The 19,351-nt window shown below is 38.9% G+C and overlaps 2 protein-coding genes across 3 annotated transcripts; one reads left to right on the top strand and one right to left on the bottom strand.

Annotated features, from left to right (window-relative positions):
- Window positions 1–2,090: 2,090 nt before the first annotated feature.
- Window positions 2,091–14,408, top strand: smad3b (SMAD family member 3b). 2 transcript variants are annotated; one of them, XM_030731100.1, is made up of 9 exons: window positions 2,091–2,539; window positions 8,649–8,842; window positions 8,940–9,074; window positions 9,277–9,351; window positions 9,437–9,487; window positions 11,001–11,213; window positions 11,309–11,446; window positions 11,555–11,729; window positions 12,806–14,408. In XM_030731100.1, exons 1-9 carry the CDS (start codon window positions 2,337–2,339, stop codon window positions 12,927–12,929), a joined length of 1,308 nt encoding a protein of 435 aa, XP_030586960.1. In that variant the 5' UTR covers window positions 2,091–2,336; the 3' UTR covers window positions 12,930–14,408. The 2 variants fall into 2 exon arrangements, with proteins under 2 accessions (XP_030586960.1, XP_030586961.1); XM_030731101.1 differs by having other exon boundaries at window positions 2,094–2,539; window positions 11,585–11,729.
- Window positions 14,409–14,903: 495 nt separating this feature from the next.
- On the bottom strand, window positions 14,904–19,117 carry aagab (alpha and gamma adaptin binding protein). The gene is made up of 10 exons (XM_030731102.1): window positions 18,931–19,117; window positions 18,458–18,648; window positions 18,274–18,370; window positions 18,097–18,186; window positions 17,902–17,985; window positions 17,737–17,816; window positions 17,483–17,579; window positions 17,238–17,342; window positions 15,946–15,995; window positions 14,904–15,582 (listed from the first exon to the last, which is right to left on the bottom strand). Exons 1-10 carry the CDS (start codon window positions 19,022–19,024, stop codon window positions 15,505–15,507), a joined length of 966 nt encoding a protein of 321 aa, XP_030586962.1. The 5' UTR covers window positions 19,025–19,117; the 3' UTR covers window positions 14,904–15,504.
- Window positions 19,118–19,351: the final 234 nt, after the last annotated feature.

Here is a 19,351-nt window from a genome sequence, read left to right as displayed (position 1 = left end):
TGCTGGAAGACCCATCCATGACCCATCTTCAGTGTTCTGACTTAGAGAAGGAGGTTCTCAGCCAAGATTTTTTGGTACATGGCCCCGTCCCCATCCAATGTGGTGAAGTCGCCCTGTACCGTTAGCAGAAAGATAGCCCCAAAGCATAATGTTTCCACCTCTGTGCTTGACTGTGGGCATGGTGTTCTTTGGGTCATACTCAGCATTAACCTTCCTCCAGACACGGTGGGTTGAGTTGATGCCAAAGAGCTCAATTTTGGTTTTATCTGACCACAGCACTGTCTCCCAAGCCTACTCTGAATCATTTAGATGTTTACTGGCAAAATTAGATGGGCCTGTACATGTGCTTTCTTGAGCAGGGGGACCTTATGGGTGTTGTCAAATTTCAATCAATTATGGCGAAGTGCATTACCAATAGTGTTCTTGGTGACTGTGGTCCCAACTGTCTTCAGACCACTAACAAGTTCCTCCTGTGTAGTTCTGGACTGATCCACCACTTTTCTCATGATCATCCTTATCCCGTGAGGTAAGAGTTCCAGACAGATTTAGATTTCTTCCATTTCCAAGTAATCACACCAACAGTTGTCATCTTCTCACCAAATTTCTTGCTGATGATCTTGTAGCCCATTCCAGTCTTGTGCAGGTCTACAATCTTATCCCTGACATTCTTTTACAGTCCCTTGCTCTTGCCCATGATGGTGGAGAGGTTGGAATGGAAGATATTGATTCTGTGGACAGGTGTGCCTTATTCACATAATGAATTGAGATCAGGAGTATCTGTAATTGACTGACTGATTGAGTGGTTGATTGATTGTGCACTACAAGGGCACAATTTTGGTTAATATTCTGTCCATTAAAATGAAGCTACCACAAAATTTAGAGACTGTTCATTTCTTTGGAAGTAAGCAAACTTACACATTCAGCAGGGGATCAAATAATTATCTCTCCCACTGTACACTGGATGCCCTTCCTGACATAACCCCCAAGTTGCTGGGATGTCTGTGCTCACAGCCAGAGTCGTATACCTGAGATGACCATTTATGTGTTACTCTAAAACAAACATTTAGAGCAGTCTGAAGCCTGAGCTTTTGGCTCACAGGGATAACTTGCACATAGTAACCTTATTATTTGAAACTTTGGTAATATGAGCACCCACTATTGGAACCAAATATAACAGAAAATAAGGAAATGCACAATAGGTCCCCTTTAATGGGTAACATCTGGAGAAAATATGTAATAATACATAACTGTAGTCATTACCTACATTAAGTCAAATCTTTTTAAGTCAAATGTTTTTGAGATAACTGCACTGAACGGGGAATATTTTCAGATACACACAGCAACCAGCAGACTGCTGAACAGAGAGTCATGAAGGTGTCCTTCTGACATTGCCAAGACAGCTATAATATTTATTTAAGATGAAGGAAGTAAGAATCTATGCCAGATACTTACTTAAAAATAGACAGGAGTCACTGATAGAAGGTATAAATAAAATGAGGGAACAGGGGGCTTGTCCTGGATGGGGGTATTTATAGCACAGGAACACTGCTATTTACTGGAGGCACTGCACTTATCAATAACACCATAAAATCTGAAATACCACTCAATGCACAGTGACCTCCCTCATCCATTTCTGGAAAGATGCATCTGAAGTGAAATTAAATCACTTTTATGAGAGGATCAAAGGGATTACTCCCAAGGGTCTTCTATTCTTGGACACAGTAAATGCAAAAGTTGGATCACTTTTCAGTGCTCAGACTTTTTTTTTCTCCCCCATTTCTCATGCAGGGTTTTAGTTGCTAATAGTCCTCCTTCACTGATTCCTCAGCCTAAATAAACATTGAAAACATATTTAAAAGGCACATAAATTTAAGAGAAAAGTCACTATATCTTAACTTATTTGCTTACTATTACATTTATATAAAACAAACAAAAAAAAAACCAAACTAACAAAGGAAAATTCATTTTGTTTTTTTATTATGCAGAATTATTATGTAGAATTTAGTGACTGTCGTGTGTAGGAAAGTTGCCTGGTACAGGTGAAGGGCAGACCAGCTGACTGAGGAGCAGGAGGAGGGGCGGGTAGGCAAGCAGGCCGGCTGGCCGGCCGAGGTCCTGCTGCACACCGACACTGAGTACACTTGGACGGAGTGAAGCTGCGAAGCAAACCGCTGCTGCTGAGCCACCGGCAGCGATCAGCCATTTGTCTGACTGGGAGTTTCAGCTATCTAGCAAGCTAAATAGTTGAAAGTCTACATTACTAGAAACAACAAAGTGTCTGCAATACTAAATTAAATCCAGAAGCTGTAACTAGTTGTTGCAGTTGCAGCTTGAAAATGTCTATATTACCGTTCACCCCTCCAGTTGTGAAGAGGCTTCTTGGCTGGAAGAAAGGAGAGCAGAACGGGCAGGAGGAGAAATGGTGCGAAAAGGCTGTCAAAAGTCTGGTGAAGAAGTTGAAACGGACGGGACAGCTAGACGAGCTGGAAAAAGCCATCACAACACAGAATGTCAACACAAAATGCCTAACTATACCCAGGTAAGGACAAAGACAGAGAGCGGTAACTGACTGTGACCTAAGCTAACGAGCTAGTGCTGGTGACAGCTAACATTAGCCAAAACAGCTAGGTAGTTAGCTTGAGTTGATATTAGCAGATATTTGTATTTTCTTAAATAGCAAACTCAAACCGGCCAATTACCATATTGAAGAGAACATAAAACGTTTGATGTTATGTAGTGGGTTTTATTTGCATTAGCCGCCAGAGTAAAAACAATCGTGCGTGGTATTTGCAGCTAACATTAGCTTATCAACCACTTTCAGTAAATACAATTTTGTTCTGTAAATAGGGAGCACACAATTGGCACTTGTCGGTCTTAAATATATATAATTGTCGGGTAACGTTAAGAGAATAAGATGGTGTGTTTCAACCCATATATTAGAGTCTGTTATATCATTTTCCAGCCTTAGTTTGCACAACGACATGACCTGTAGTAGACCAGCTGTGCAGTGTGTAATTGTGAGAAAATGCAGAAGTAGTGTGTGTTTCTGTCATCTCTGAACGAGCTTCACCTGCTGACAGGGTAACTAGTGCTGCATAAATATGTGCTTAGTTCACACGTGTGATAAACAGGGCAGGGAGTGGTTTGGCGAAGTTGGAGCCTGACTCATAGAGGATGTTTAGACTGTGTGTGCGTGTGTGTCCAGTTTGGGATTCCCCATATGGGATGCCCATCAGTATAAGACCTGCAAAATTTGTCATTGGAGGCATACAGTGAGTGCTTAGAAGTAGGCCAAACAACCACAACAATAAAACCCTTGGTGAAATGAATAACTGATCATCACGTTGGATTGTGGTGTTTTACTAGATGCTGACATCCATATGGTTGTTAATGTGATGTACACCACCAGCTTACACCCTGATGGCAGTGGCATCCCTATGTAGGGACACACTCCACCACATGAAAAAAACATGGTTCAGAAGAAAACAGTTCAGAAATGTCTTAATCTGGCTTCCAAACATCTTGGATCCCTTCCAGTCCAACCAAGCATCAGTGGAATATGCAGGAACAAGCCCAGTCAAGGAAGACCTTATTCTGGCTGCCTAAAGTGGCCTGCTGTCAGTGTCCTGGTGCCAGACAGTGCTGGACATCTCCAGAGGTTTCCCAAAGCTGTTTAACTGTACAATAGGGTTCTTCCCAATGTTAGGAAGGTGTTTTTAGTGTTTTTAGTGTTAAGGCTGTTCCGTGTATATGTGCAGCTAAATATTGAACACAGTCTTCAGTCAGTGGACACCAAAACTGTTGCCTTTAACACAGTAAATGTTGTTACCATGACCTTGAGACCAATGACAGTTATGCTGTAGGAAAAATTGGAGTTCTAACTCCTATAGCGAGGGGATCTGATGGTTCTTTTATCCTGTGTTGGCATTTTGCTGGCATGCAAAATGTCCCCTTAGGGTGACGGGTTGCTACAGTTCAAAATTTTGAACTAATTGTTCTAAATGTTTACATTTCCAAATGGGCAATGCCAGGATGAGTGTTTCCCTGTTGATATAGCACGAGTGGTCACTAAATGGTTTGATGAATGTAAAAGTGATGTAACTCATAACCTATGTCCTTCAATTCAATTCAGTTTAATTATTTAGCACCAATTCAAAACAGTTGCCTTAAGGAAAGTAAATCTCCTACAATATTAGCAGCAAAAAGATATCAGACAATTGAAAACCTGTGGGAGATTTTTGGGACTGATGTGACCAAAACACCAAATGAGGATGTTGCTTTTGAAGAATGCTGTCTCCCACCAGTAGCGACCCAGAGACTTAAGGGGCATCCACATAGGAAGAGACTGGCAGCAATGTAGCAACAAGTCGCTGTCAATGTCAATGAAATTCAGCAACTTGTTGCTGTAAAAGTTGATTATAACTGTTAGCAATGCAAAGCGGGTGGTCAGAGTTGTACCTTTCTCAAACTTGAGGTGAGTGATTGAAGCAGCTACCAATAAGAGGAAAGGATAATGCTGAATGACATAGTCGGGGGGTGGTAAATACATTAGTCAGTTACCTAGGCCCAACCATAAGTTATAGCAGTAACTGCAAATACATTGCTATAACATGAAACATTATTTTTAAAAATATAGATTCTGTTGTCTCTTTAGCTTTTGGTCACACATCAAACAAACAAGGCAGTTCCACACCTTTCCCTCCTTGTTAATAAGCAGTACTGAAGGAGCTTCAGTGACTTTTTTTAAGTGTTAACAAGCCTTCAAAAAACTTTCCAAGCCCTAAAAGGCAGCTTGTAGGCCTGATTCCTAGCAAAACTGGGAGTCTCCCATCACAGTAAGTGTGGAAGTCAAAGCATGGGTGGTAACCTACATTAAAACCTTTTTCTCAGTTGCTGGGAATGCGCTCTGGGCTCTGGGGAGGGCGTGGGCCACTGTTTGGATTGTGGTTCACGTTGTCAGTGGGTTCAGAGACAGTAGACTTTACAGAAAAACAGCTGTGTTGCTATCTGTTGGGGATCGAGTGACTCAGTGATTCTGTGTTACAGCCAGCCTGCATTGTGCTGTACTTTCATCACATCCTCTAATGTGGCGTGGAGAGAAAGGGCAAGTGCTTGCCTGAGGTGCTAGCACCTAGAATGAACTTAACCAGCAGGAAATTATTATGTACTAAAATGTCAAAACAGTGAAACTGATGGCACCACAAGTTTCTTTTTTTTTCTGCCATCTACACAATAAGCAGAATAAAAAATATAAACGGATTTCTTATCTATATTCTAATAAAAAAAGTTACTGTCATTTTAACAGATTGCACTTGAAGCCAAAATGTGAAGGTTTGTCTTATAACCAGTCAAATCACAAAGTTCAGTTGGTATGACAATGTAAATCTCTCTTGTCTACTGTAGATGGTAGATACACTGATGATGGATTGTATTTCTGACCTATAGGTAAAAACATTTAATTGATGCTATTGTTGTGATAATTCAGTTACAGGTATAATTGACAGGGTTTTGTTCCTGCATATAAACATTTTTGGCATTAACTGAAAACATTTTGGCCTTCTATGAATGTATTCTTATTGATACTTTAACCTGTTTCCTTAAGAGCATTTATGCAAGCTTAAAATGCATTTCTCTTTATCAAATGACCAGAAATAACAGGATAATGCACAGACTTCTGTTAAGTAAGGTAACCCAGACTCTTTGACTTAACTACATGCGCCCCAGCCATGCTTACGTGCATACTCACCCCAAAAGGCCCATTTTGAGTCAGAAATAACCCTGATTATGTAAGATAATGTAAAGTCCGACAATGACAAAGGATGCCTTATAAAACCAGACATAGACAAGGATTAAAGTATCTTTCTTTCTCTTCACATTTTGGTATTTGTTATATTAATATTTTTGTTTATTGTGCTATATTGGCCACAAAATTGAATTATTGACCTTAAAGTTCCATATTGATGCATCACTTTATTAAACTCTATAATTGCAAGGACGTGACTTGTTTTTTGGTTAAAATGAACAGATTTAAATATAAACAGTGCAGCAGAGCTGTTGGGGACACTGAAATCCTAGGTCCATATAATGTGTGTCTTAACTAGTTGTTCACCAGGTGTCCCCTAACAAAGACAAATGTTACAGTTTTTTTTAATGTGTTTCTGCATATATGAGGAACTTTGCACTACACTTGCATTTATTTATGTAATGTAATCTGCTGGTTGCACTTGCTTCTGAAGTTGCATTCTTTGACAGAAAGTGGTTTGTCTTCCACTCGGGGTTTTTGTTTCTTTATTTGGTAAGAGGTGTTATTTGGTTGGTAGTGTGATGCTCTATCTCCCTGGCTGGCAGATGTACAGTTGTTGTCTATTCAGCTGAAAAGGAAGGTTGTCTCCACCAGCTGTGTGTCAGAGTGGTCATCATGTCAGAGTGGCAAACCAGGGAGACAGGAACTAGCCCAGGCCACTCTCGCAGCTGAGGCATGCAAATACTGCCCTCAGGTGACCCAGCAAATAAAGTTGGAGGTAGTGCAGGAAGATGACGGCCACAGATGTAGTTCCACTGATCTGCAGTTATCACAAGAACTGGCTCACTTCCAATTTTTAAGCACCTGATTGTATCAGGCCAATAAGAAGGTTTTGTGTTACTTACTGACATAGTAAAAATAATGGCAACTGGATGTTGTTTTTGAGCCCTCTAATCTCTCTATTGAGGGAATACCCATCTGAGCTTCACTCATCTTAAATTCTCATTCTGTCGCTCTTTGCTTTCTTTGCGGTCTCCAACAAAGGGGCTCTTTTTCTTTTTTTCTCAGGTAGTATTTCAACAGTCGTTCCTCTGCTATCTACCATTTCAGCCACCAATAGTTACTAGTAAAACCAGAAGTTCTGTCCTCTGTTTTGGTTGCACAATTTAGCCTTATTTTCCTTGAAGATTTTGCTCCCATTGTGAGACAAAATTGCATAGTGAAAACAAGGCTTATAGAGAACAATTCTAAATCCGGACAGTGTCATTATTCTTAACCATTACATTGTTGTGGTTTGTGTTGTATGCCTGAAATATAACTCCACCCTTTTTAGGTATTTTACCATTCAAATGTCACTGGATCCTTGTGTGTTAGTCTCATTAGAGCATCTGTGCTTGGTTTTTGCTTTGGAGTTCAGTGCATGTAGCTACAAAAATGGCAAGAATCTACAGCCCTCATTAAAACAAAGGACATTTTTTGAGACTCTTGTATAGCTATTACAACAACAAGAATGTGTCCTACAGATGGTTTAAACATGGGAGTCAGTCTGGGATTACATGAAGAGACCTAAGACATTGTGGCAGTTTCTCCAAGACGCCTGTATCTCACCAGGTACCTTTATAAAAAAAACAAACAAAAAACCCCCAAGAATTAAAGCAGTTATTGGTGTTACATCTCAGCTCAGCTAGGGTGGAGGGAAATCAACGTAGAACCAGGCATTGTTGGTTTTGGTAAGGATATTTATTGTTCAAAATAAGATGTATGAACTGCAAAATGTCATTTTTTTTTTGTGATTCAAGAGGTAAAAGCTAGAGGGACAGCAGATCATGCGAATGTTACCAAATCAACAAACCCAAAGTTAAACTAACACATTTCACAAGATTAATAAACTACAAAAGAAACTAGAAAATAAATACAACTAACTCCCTGCCCAAAACAAAATTTAGAGCAGCAGCACTTTTTCCCATAATGTGAATAACTAAAAACTAATGTGTGTACAATGTGAGCATACTGTTATTACACATCTAAAATTCACCTGGCCCCCAGAGAGTAAAGAGTACCTTAAAAACACATTTAACTCCGCCTGGCATCTGCTTCTGACTTTACAGACTGAGTCAACACAGTCCGTCTTCTTAGTGTCTGCTTGCAGCATTCATAACTAAATAACTAAATCTGTGTTCTAGAGGCACGGAAAATTGGTGGGTCACATTAAATCACAATTCAAATTGATATCCATGCTGGGTTAAAAAAGGGCAACACCTAAGCAGACTTACTGATCAACTTTGTGTGCTGGACTGGGCACCTCTCCAATCAGCAGTGAGTGTGGAGAGGAAGCAGAATGATTGGCACTGGCGTCACTGGGCCTGTCACAGTTGAGGGAGGGATAGCATGGTAGAATCTGCGTTAAATCAAAAACACTGATAAATGAAGGATAGAGGCAACAACAACCACAGTGAAAACAATTTATTTTTTCTGTTTACTGCACTTTTATAAGAAGTTAATTAATACATAAAAATGTTCATGGCATTATCTTTGTAAGTATCCTTACTTTACTTACCTAAAACTTGGCCAAAGAATGAGAACCACATTTCTTGTTGCACAGCTTCACAGTAAACTGAAATGTTGTTAAGTTCATCTGTTAACAAATCAATAATTAAAAATTACCTTAGAATTTACCTTTTTACTGTAGAAAATACAGAACTGATCTAATATCAGGCAAATGGTGTGGTGCTTTGCCTTCAGCAGTGTTGACCTAACATCAGCATCAGTTTGGATGTTCTCCAGAAGAAGTTACAGAATTTCTTTTACAGTTCAAATTCAGATTTCAGTGGCACTTAGAGTAAAGCAGCACAGAGTGATTACATTTAATCTGAATGTTCTATCTTTTGGCGCTGGTGTCTTTCAGGTCTTTGGATGGACGTCTGCAGGTTTCCCACAGAAAAGGTCTTCCCCATGTGATCTACTGCCGCTTGTGGCGCTGGCCAGATCTGCAGTCCCACCATGAACTCAGAGCTGCCGACCACTGTGAATTTGCCTTTCACACCAAGAAGGATGAAGTATGTGTCAACCCCTATCACTACCAGAGGGTGGAAACACCAAGTGAGTGTACTTAATTGCTATGCGTTCCACATGATTGTAGTTAAATTAAAGCCTTTTCTAAACTGGGTGCAGAACTGATCTGATCCTCTGTCGCCAGTTTTGCCTCCCGTCCTAGTGCCACGACATACAGACATCCCTGCTGAGTTCCCACCACTGGATGACTACAGCCCATCCATCCCAGAAAACACCAATTTTCCCGCTGGCATTGAGCCCCAGAACAACTATATTCCTGGTGAGAGGAAAAAAAAAAAACTGTTCCACTCATTCTCAATGTAAAGTCTGTACATTACTTTTCTCAGGGTTGATTTAGTTTGTGGCTTGTGCCCAAAATATGGTGTTCCTGAGTGCAGTTTTTACATTAAAATATGCTGTATCGTGGGAATAGTTTAAACTCTGAAAAGATCAGCAGTGTATGCTTAACCTATGTGTTCTAGAAACTCCCCCACCAGGGTACTTGAGTGAGGATGGTGAGACAAATGATCACCAGCTTAACCACAGCATGGACACAGGTGAGCCACCTGACTATATACACACCTGCTCTAATTACAGCTTATCACGGTCATGAACCCACCCTCTATTACCACTCTGTTTCAGGTTCACCCAGCCTGTCACCCAATCCTGTGTCACCTGCAAACAATAATCCTGGTAAGTGAAATCAAAGTGTAGTCAGCTTTAACTCATGAACATATTTTTAATTATGTGCACCAATAGAAATAAATGCCAAGTCATTCATTTAAAATCTATTTTTTAATCTGGGTTTGACGTTTTTGCTTGTTAGGAAACATGCTGCTACACCCCTGAACATCTATGTATGTCTAACAAAGCTGAGCTAAGCATTAAATACTAGCCAAATGGAACAAAAAAAAAAAAAAAAAAAAAAATATATATATATATATATATATATATATATATATATATATATATATATATATATATATATATATATATATATAATATATATGACTGTGTGTGTGTGTGTGATGCAACTTCATAACTACAACTTTATAAATGGTTCTCCAATTATGACCCAAGTCAAACCTGCCTTAGTTCTGCAATAGAATATTTACACTTAAATCAGGTAGTTTTGCTCGAGCTTGTCATCACTAATGTGTATGTCATGCAAGAGAGCCTATAAAAACAATTTAAATGGTCGAAGTTGTGATAATGATTAGGTGTGTTGGTTGATTCATGCATTGAGTAGGCTGTAGTGCTAAGTTATCAGTGAATACCAACAAGCCTGGCTAACAGAATGGTTCCATAAACAATAGGGGTACAACACTCAGTCACTTATGCCTGATATTTAGTGGTAAGTGAGAGACTAATAAAATACTAGAATTTCATTCACCTGAAGCACAAACTTCTTGGACGGTCTGTATCACCGTGCAGGACATTTTATTTGTCACACAATTTTATTATGGTGTTCCAAAGACCACACACAGCACAAACCCGGTCAAAAGGTCCATTTCAGTAACTTGAATTAGAAGAGGTGAAGTCTAGCAGTCAGCTAATAGCTACAGCTGCCTGTGTTGGCTACCTCTCATTCAAAGTGGCTAAACCCCTAAATTTATTCTCTAAAAAAAATCCAGATGGACAAGTTCTATAAAGAAAAAAAAAACAGTATAGTTGTTAAGAAGTTGCAAAGTAGCTGTTCAGTGAAGCATTTTCACATGGGAGTATATGGAGTAGAGAGCCAGCTTTTTTTTTTTTTTGTAGGGGTGAATGTGTTTGATTGTGTTTGTGAGATGGATGAGTAAAGTACACACACTCACTTGAGTGAGTGGACCATGTCTGGGAGGCTTAGCCTCAGGGCAGTATCAGAGGAAGTATGGTATGAATGGAGTCTTTGTCTTTGGTCTGTTCTCGTGTGTGCAAAAACCAGCTACAGACAGCTTTAAGATAATGCAGTAAATGTCTGCTTGCTTGGTTATTCTATCTATGTAGAGACAAACTAGGAGGTCCTTGTTTTGTTTTTTTAAAGGTATTTCATGTCTGGGTGAAGCCATGAAGGTCATGGGAAAGAGCTTTTGAAGAAAAACCAAAGGAAACCTGATTTCAATTTTGCACCTTCATTGACTGTTTTATGATAAAGCTGTTCAACTATTTAATTCTTTCTTCATGGACCTAGATTAAGCCTGTAAATGTCTCTATCTCTTACCAGACTTACAACCTGTGACGTACTGTGAATCTGCCTTCTGGTGCTCCATCTCCTATTACGAGCTCAACCAGCGTGTTGGAGAGACCTTCCACGCTTCCCAGCCCTCCCTCACAGTAGATGGATTCACAGACCCCTCCAACTCTGAACGTTTCTGTCTGGGATTGCTGTCCAATGTCAACCGTAACTCAGCAGTAGAGCTCACACGCAGGCATATAGGTATTAATTGTATTTCAGAGGGACAGAATAAACTCTGACTTGTTTATATTTGAAGGTTGTTGTATCCTGAACTACAGTCCTCTCCTCTTTTCCAGGACGGGGTGTGAGGTTATACTACATTGGGGGTGAGGTCTTTGCAGAGTGTCTCAGTGATAGCGCCATCTTTGTCCAAAGTCCTAACTGCAATCAGCGCTATGGCTGGCATCCTGCCACTGTGTGCAAAATACCTCCAGGTCAGCACAAGATGCATACAAACACATTGAACTCATCAGATGCAAAATGACCAGAGTATAACTGAGCTATTCTGCCATTGACATCTCTTTTATTCCCTGTGCTTCTAGTAAACCTACGAATAAATATTTTGTTGTTAGGCTGCAACCTTAAGATCTTCAACAACCAGGAGTTTGCTGCGCTGCTCTCTCAGTCAGTCAACCAGGGCTTTGAGGCTGTTTACCAGCTCACCAGGATGTGCACTATTCGCATGAGTTTTGTTAAGGGTTGGGGAGCGGAGTACAGGTAAATATTTTTTTTATATCCTACACAGCTTAATTAAATACAGTTTGACATTCACATATTATTTGACTGACAGTAATTTTATTTAGACACAGCTAACATTAGAAGGCTTCAAAATAAAGAAGGGTGTCATGTTGTAGTAGTGAAAATGTGTAATATGGTGTTTGGAAATGGTAGAGGTTGTGTAATGATTAAAATCAATTACATTTTCTGGTTAGGTCATTTACAGGTAGCTCATAAATGTCAGGGTAATAAATATTTTGGCTGTTGGATGATCTGCTCAGAGGTCAGAAGACAAGTTAATGTTTAATTCACCCAGCGAGTGACTGGGTCACATTGCTGTTCTTCAAGGTTCCTCTCTACATTTTTTCATAAATGTGATGTGGAAACTTAAAGTGTGCACTGCACATTAAAATTGTCTTTCAGGGAATTTTGAAGATGTTTGTTCATTGTAAAATGTTGGAAGTGAAGAATATACACGTTTCCCTGTATTTGGGAAACATGCAGACAATTGCATATATATATATATATATATATATATATATATATATATATATATATATATATATATATTAGTTATTATTGATTTCAAAACAGGTTTTTAAACTTGTTTTCAGTCACAACTGGAGAAATAGGGGTTACAAAGAAAAAAGGGTTGTTACGGTTGTTGACTGCAGCTGACTTGTAAAGGAAAAAGAGGGTGATGGGGGAGGGTGTAGCTGTGAGTGGGCAAGAGAGGAGGAAGAATGCAGCAGGCATGCAGTAGTGAGGGATGGTATGAAGTGGGGTGTGGACATATTTCAGACTGCCCCTGGAAGGGGAATTCCCACTGGACTATGAATGGTGCGTGTTGTATTTCTGGCACCAAACACCTTGGAGAAAAACATTCCTGGTAGACATGTGAATGACTTTAGAAATATCCTGGAACTAGCATCATAGTTCTGGCATTTTGGGAAACTCCTCCAGAAATATGGACTACATAGGCTATAAGACAATGGCATGTTATAATACAATAGAGAAAAAAAACCTTTACCAGTGATAGAAATATGTACGGCTCTTTCCTTCTTTGTGTTCTGCAGACGTCAGACAGTTACCAGCACCCCCTGCTGGATAGAGCTACATCTTAATGGTCCCCTTCAGTGGTTGGACAAGGTCCTCACACAGATGGGCTCCCCCAGCATCCACTGCTCTAGTGTGTCCTAGGAGCAGTGCTTTCTTCCAAGCAGGCCTCCTTCCCATCCACACCCAAACTACATAGGAATCAATCCGTCCAAACACCCTTTCCTCTGCTGTTTGACATCATCACATGTAAAGCACTGTCTTTAAATCATTTAATGTCTCAATTTGATCGTCATTTTAGGACTTTTTTTTCTTTTTTCCAAAGACAGCCACACGATATTTGCAGTAGGTTTCAGAAGACAAATGCATTTTCCTTATTATTCTTTCAGACATTATGTCCATTTTTCCTGTTTAGTAATTGTATGTGTCATAAAGGAGACTGAGATGTCTAAGATGTTTGTTTCCCCAAGTTGGAAGTTGTACAGTTTCAACTTGGCCATCGACATGTTTTAAAACATTTTTGATTCTATGAATTAATCAATATTATGAATAAGCCTTCAGTTTCCCAGCAATCACTGAATTGGGAAGGTTATTTATTAAATGAATCATAAATTAACATGAAAAATGTTATTTATAGTGACAGGATATATTAATATTTTAAGTAGAAGGTACTTTCCCTTATTGATTTATGCTCAATAAAGAAATCATCAGTTATCTGATCATTTAATTGGTATTTTGTCTATTTTAAAAGAAAAAGCAGCATCATTGTTTCTGATATAGAGCCCTTGTATTAAAAGTATTTTGCTCAGTGAAAGAGACATTTTATAAGTTATTTTTGCATATTGTCCTGCATGGGAATATATTTTTCTTATTGCCTAAATATGATTGTACATAATATTTATAGCTTGTGAAATGTGCTAGTCATGCATTGCTTGAAAGGATGGATCCAAATGAATCTGGCATGGGTGGATTCACAATAAGACTTCACTTTGATGACCCAAAACTTGACTTGATTACTGTACCAGCCATTAGTATTATTTTACAATAGGATGGTTGAGTCATTATAGTAAACTGATTGAATCCAGACACCATGTAACTTAAGTATGAAGGGTACCAAGGTTGTGTTCATCTGATGATGACAGTGTGAAGCGAAAACAACAATGCAGGTCTTTTCACATATTATCAGCTGTTAACCAATAGTACACTATGCTCCTCATGGGTAAATTATGCACTTCAAGTTTACTGTGTCGCTTTAACTGCTGTGGTAGTTTGCTTGTCCACTAAATACTGTATATTATATGTACATTGCTACAATGTAAGGCATGTGTAATATGCTCACTGTCCTTGGTCATTATCTAAGAAGTCACCATGTTAATCCTACACTTAAAGTACATAAAACTGAGTCACCATGTAATCTATTTAAAGGAGCTACATGGTGTGGAACAAAAATACTGAGTACTACACAGTGCATTAGGTGGTTGGTAGATCTGTATCAGTACTTGAGCTCCTTGATATTCTTTTAATGGTTTTATGATCCAAGTCTTATGTTTTTGTTTTTTAATGTAGCCTAATATTTGTTCTCAAATGTCTATTGTTTTATCTGTGAAATTTTAATAAATTGCAAACGAGTACAAAGGGCTAACTCTGCAAAAAAAAAAAAAAAAGGGGGGGGGGGGGGGGGGGGGGCAGTTAACAGTGTTGCCTCACAGCAAGAAGCTCTGGGCTTGAGTCCACTGGCTGTTGCGTTCCTGTGTGGAGCCCCCATGCCTTCCTTGTGCCAGCTTCCTCCCAAAGACATGCATGTTAGGCTACCTGGTGATTCTAAATTGGCCCTATCTGTGAATGGTTGTGTCAGCTCTGTGACAGGCAGGCGACCTGTCCAGGGTGTACTGTGCCTCTCATGTGAGACCCTGGATGGATAAACAGCAAAGAAAATGAATGGATGGGTAAAAAGTTGCTTTTTGTCCAGGTGTCCTGTAATGCTATCATCGTGAAACCTTCAGAGGAGATGAGACATTACTTTTGCTAAACTGTAGCTTGTGGTGCTATTTAGGTGTTTAAGGTGTTTCTCTCCTTATTACCTAGATAAAATATTAGAAACACCCCCAATGCACAACATCCAAATTATTCCTTATTTATTGCAGAGCTACTCCAATGCAGAATAAGTGTTTCTTTTACATGAGTTGAATAGACATTGTGCACCAATGTAATGTGACAGTATTCACAGCAAATAAGCCATGATCACTACAAAAACAAAACATTAAAAATCCCAAGATTTTGTGTTGATTTATTCCAGTGTGCGTTAAATGTCTTTTAAGGATAAGGCACATTATTTACCTTTAAAGTATATGCATCAACGGTACTTAAAGACAAATACACAAACCACATACTTTAATTTCATGTTTTTCCACCATCAACACAATCATATGTTGAGGTTCACTTAGGGCTAAAGCATAGTGAGGAACCCAGGGGAGTAGACTTAGGATCAGGGCCACTCATTAGCTTCTCCTCCAATCAGGAAATCCCATCTGGTTTTCCCAGGACATCATTTCATTTTAAGAGTCCACAGTTTCTAAATATACTAGTGCTTACAGTGTCATCTGTAAGCATCTCCACTTTCCAAGTGCAAGCAGGATGTCCTGGGCTGCTGAATCTTGTGGAAGCCCCAAGAAAAACAGGAGGTTCAGGTGAAAGGAGACCAAGTTACAGGTAGCTACTTTTAGCTTTCCTCTCCTGATGATAACCCATCTATCTCATCATCGTCACCACCAATGGCCATCCAAAATGCTTTTGCCACCTAAGAAGCAGATTTTGTGTAAATATTTTATAATGGATTTTACAAAGAAATATATTAAAATAATTGCTAATAAAATAAACCACAACAGCCAAAGTTCCATGTGAAGCTCTTGGATACAGACTAATAATTTCAATCATGTTTCCCTCTCTCCTTCCACCTGACTGGAAGCCACCCTGAGCAACTCTAATCATCCACTTTATAACAGTTCTCATACAAATAGCAGATGAACTATATCAGACATATGAATTTCCCTCTGGGATCAATAAAGTTATTATTTTTCTTGTTCTTAATTGAGGGTTACCATTAAAACACTAAAGAGCCCCCCCAAAAATGTTTGAACAAAACCTTAATACAGTATCTCACCTTTTCCGCATGAACTTTTCTCTGCTCGTGCGGTAATGAAGACGCTTTGTCTGTAAGTTTAAAAAAAGAGAAGACCAATATTATAAATGACATCAGGTATACTGTCATGCAAAGGTTTGGTCAAAAGTTTTTGTTTTGTGCAATTTCAGTATCCCAAGAGTATTGAGCTCTCAGAAACCTTCAAAGTAACTAGATTGTTAGGGCTGCGGCTTGTTCACAGTTACTGTTCTAGACTTCATACATATTCTGACTCCTAAAATATGATCCATGTAATAAGTACCCATGGGCTCCTCTAAGTAACTGACTTGTCATTTGAAGATTAAAAAAAAAAAAAAAAAAAAAAAAAAAAGGATGCCCACAATTTAGGATATGGCTTTAAGAAGACAGACATTTCTTCAGTTGGAAGTGGAATTAATGGAATTGATTTATGGTATTTAATAGGAAAGGTGGGACGTCAAAGTGAGGTCTGAAAGATTAAGAAAACTTTTTACAAGGTCTAATCGTAGGATTGCTAGAATTAAAACCCTGTGCTGAAAACAAAAGAACTTCAGGAAAATTTAGCAGACCGTGCTTTAATCTACTTGTATAAGCATGACTTTCATGGAAAAGATCATTAAAAGCATCAGAAGTTTTCAAATGATCATCTAAATAAACCTAATGATCTCTTTAACTGTTAAGCATATGGGTGGATGGCTTGTATTGCAGCCACTGGCACAGGGTAGAGGGAAGAATTGATTCAATTAAACACCAGCAAATTCTGCACTGCAGTGTCTGTAAAAAAGCTCAAGAATCCCAAAGGCACCTCAAAATCCAACAAGGACTACATAGAGACAAACACGGTGGTTCTGGAAACTGCCTGACTTAAACGTCTTTAAAACTGTTGATGGAGTTTAAAGGAGCAGTGCACGCAGGATGGAACAAAGATCTCACAGAACTATAAGATCTTTGCAAAGTATGTGTGAAAATCCAACAAACGGGAATTCTATGATGCTTTGCTGTTTACAAAGTACTGACCATGGGTGCTTAACCTTTTGATTATGATTGTTTTCTTTTACTTTTTCTTATTAGTTAGTTTGATGTATTTAGGATCATCACCCTACTTTGCAACTATAATGGAAATAAAAATATTCTAAAAAGGTAAATATTTTAAAGATACTCAGTGATAGAAATATCTTCAAATCCATACAAGTATTTAACCTCCAGAGAGAAAATAAGAGGACATACAACATATCTTCAAATAATAAAAAAGTGCCTAAAACAAGCTGCATTTTAAAAAAATTTCCTCCAATTACCTTTCATCTCCTTTAATTTGGTAAAAAGGCGCTCAAAGTTATCTGCATCTGCATCTCCAGTCGTGAGATTGGCAAGCTCCTGAATGTCCAAATCAGTCATTGCATCTGAGGGGGATCAACACAATGTGTTGTATGTTTATACAAATATCTAATGGTGCCAACAGCAGCATTTACAAAATTTTGGAAAAATGGCTTCACAAGTTAGTTAAAAAAAAAAAAAATTCCATCAGAGGTTGTTCACTTACCAACTACTGTGTCTTCCTGTGTGTTTGCATTTGTCCCACTTTCTGTATGGTTGGCCTCCTCATTGTTAATAGTGCCCTCTACTGGTAAACTGGAAGACTACCATGGAAAAAACAGGATTAACATGCCTCCACAAAAACTTAAAACTCAATTAAATTAAATACTCTTGATTTAAGCCAGCAAGCAAGAAAGCATAAAAAAAATAATATTAACACCTAAATAAATTAATCAATATCAAAATAAAAATTGCACTGACTGGTGGATCTTGGCAGTTGCGTGGGATGTTATGTCTGGAAGCCACCAAACTGCTCATCAGACCAAAGCCCTGATTGTGCCCTGTTAGAGATGTAAAGTGTCACATGCCATACATGCATACATATATGAGTATGTAGTAGTTAAATAGAAGGTTATGTCATCTCACCATCCTTCATCTCCACGCTGGACCACACATTTGCATTGAGAGCCTGAACAATTCTCTTTACTCCTGTGGATTCTGGAAAATCATCTGCAAACAGAAACAGTGTGAATGGTGGTGCAAATATTACCAAAGCATGAAGAACTGAGACAGAAATCTGTGCGGTGTCAATGTTCAATTCCCCCCCTCTGTAAAACTCACCATCCTCATCTGGCAGCTCCTGAGGATTTAGCTCTACCAGCTCAAATGCATGAGCCAAACACCACTGCTGTGCTTCATGTCTAGTGACCCCTACAACAAAAATTAAAAACTGTATGCCCCACAATTTGTAAGTAGACAATATTTTCTGCAATCTACGCACAGAGCAGAAAAACTAACCATGTTCACAGACTCTGTCACAGACCAGAATGAGCACCTCTGGTGCAAGATCTTCCACCACCGATATCCAAGGCTGTAGCTTTTGCAGCCCATCTTTCTGCAAACATTAACGGACGACATTAAAAGCATGACAGAGTACGCTTTTAAAACTTTATTAACAGAGCTTCGTTCTTGTGTCACATACCGCTTTGCTGTCAAAATAAGCGATGAAAGCCTGCATGGACTGAGCAATCTCTGATGACATGTGAAAAGTGCTTGGTACAACACACAGCCTGACATCTGCTGTATAGTATTTGTTGTTGATGGTCCAAGGGTACCAGGCCACTGGTTCCTCTCGCTTCGTCGGCTCAGGCAAAGTCTTCGCACTGAGAATTTCTGAGGCAAAACAAATCTCTTACTCTACACAAACAAATACGTTCAGCGACGCTTCTCAACCTGCTCTCACAATGACAGCTCAAACTACTGGAATAGCGTTAACATACCATAATTCTTATACATCAGCCCGGCGAAAGTAAAAGACCTAAACTGGCTTAACAGCACTGGACACACTCGTTATTAATTCGTGGTAAAGACATAAGGGAGCGATCGCTTACACCAAGAGTAAGTTAGCTTTGTTTAACATTAGCCTGTTTGCTATAACACGTTTTAAAAACTTACGTTTTATCAATTCTTCTTCTTTAAACTCACTGTCACAGCTAGTGACAAGCACACACGGGGTAGCCATCTCTGTGTTTTCTTCTGTAGCTGACATTTTAATAATTAATTAGAGAGAAAGCTTCTTCAGCTATTAGCTTAGCGCGACAACGGAGAACTTGGGAAACCTTTCAACTCTGACCGGTCTCTTCCGGTGCACGTTAGCCAGTGACGCTCAACTGTAAAAACGTTCTTCGATCCATTTATTGCCATAATAATAATAATAATGATTATTATTATTATTATTAATAATAATAATAATAATGAGAAACAATATTATTTGCATTTTTTTCTTTTTGTTAATACTATTTGTAGTGTTTGACTTTCAACGAGACCTGAGAATGTACATTTCGTTCACACTATGTCTCATAGTCTGAATGACAAT

Source organism: Archocentrus centrarchus, chromosome 6, assembly GCF_007364275.1.
Source record: "Archocentrus centrarchus isolate MPI-CPG fArcCen1 chromosome 6, fArcCen1, whole genome shotgun sequence".
Classification (NCBI taxonomy): domain Eukaryota; kingdom Metazoa; phylum Chordata; class Actinopteri; order Cichliformes; family Cichlidae; genus Archocentrus; species Archocentrus centrarchus.
This window is presented reverse-complemented; position numbering and strand designations above follow the sequence as displayed.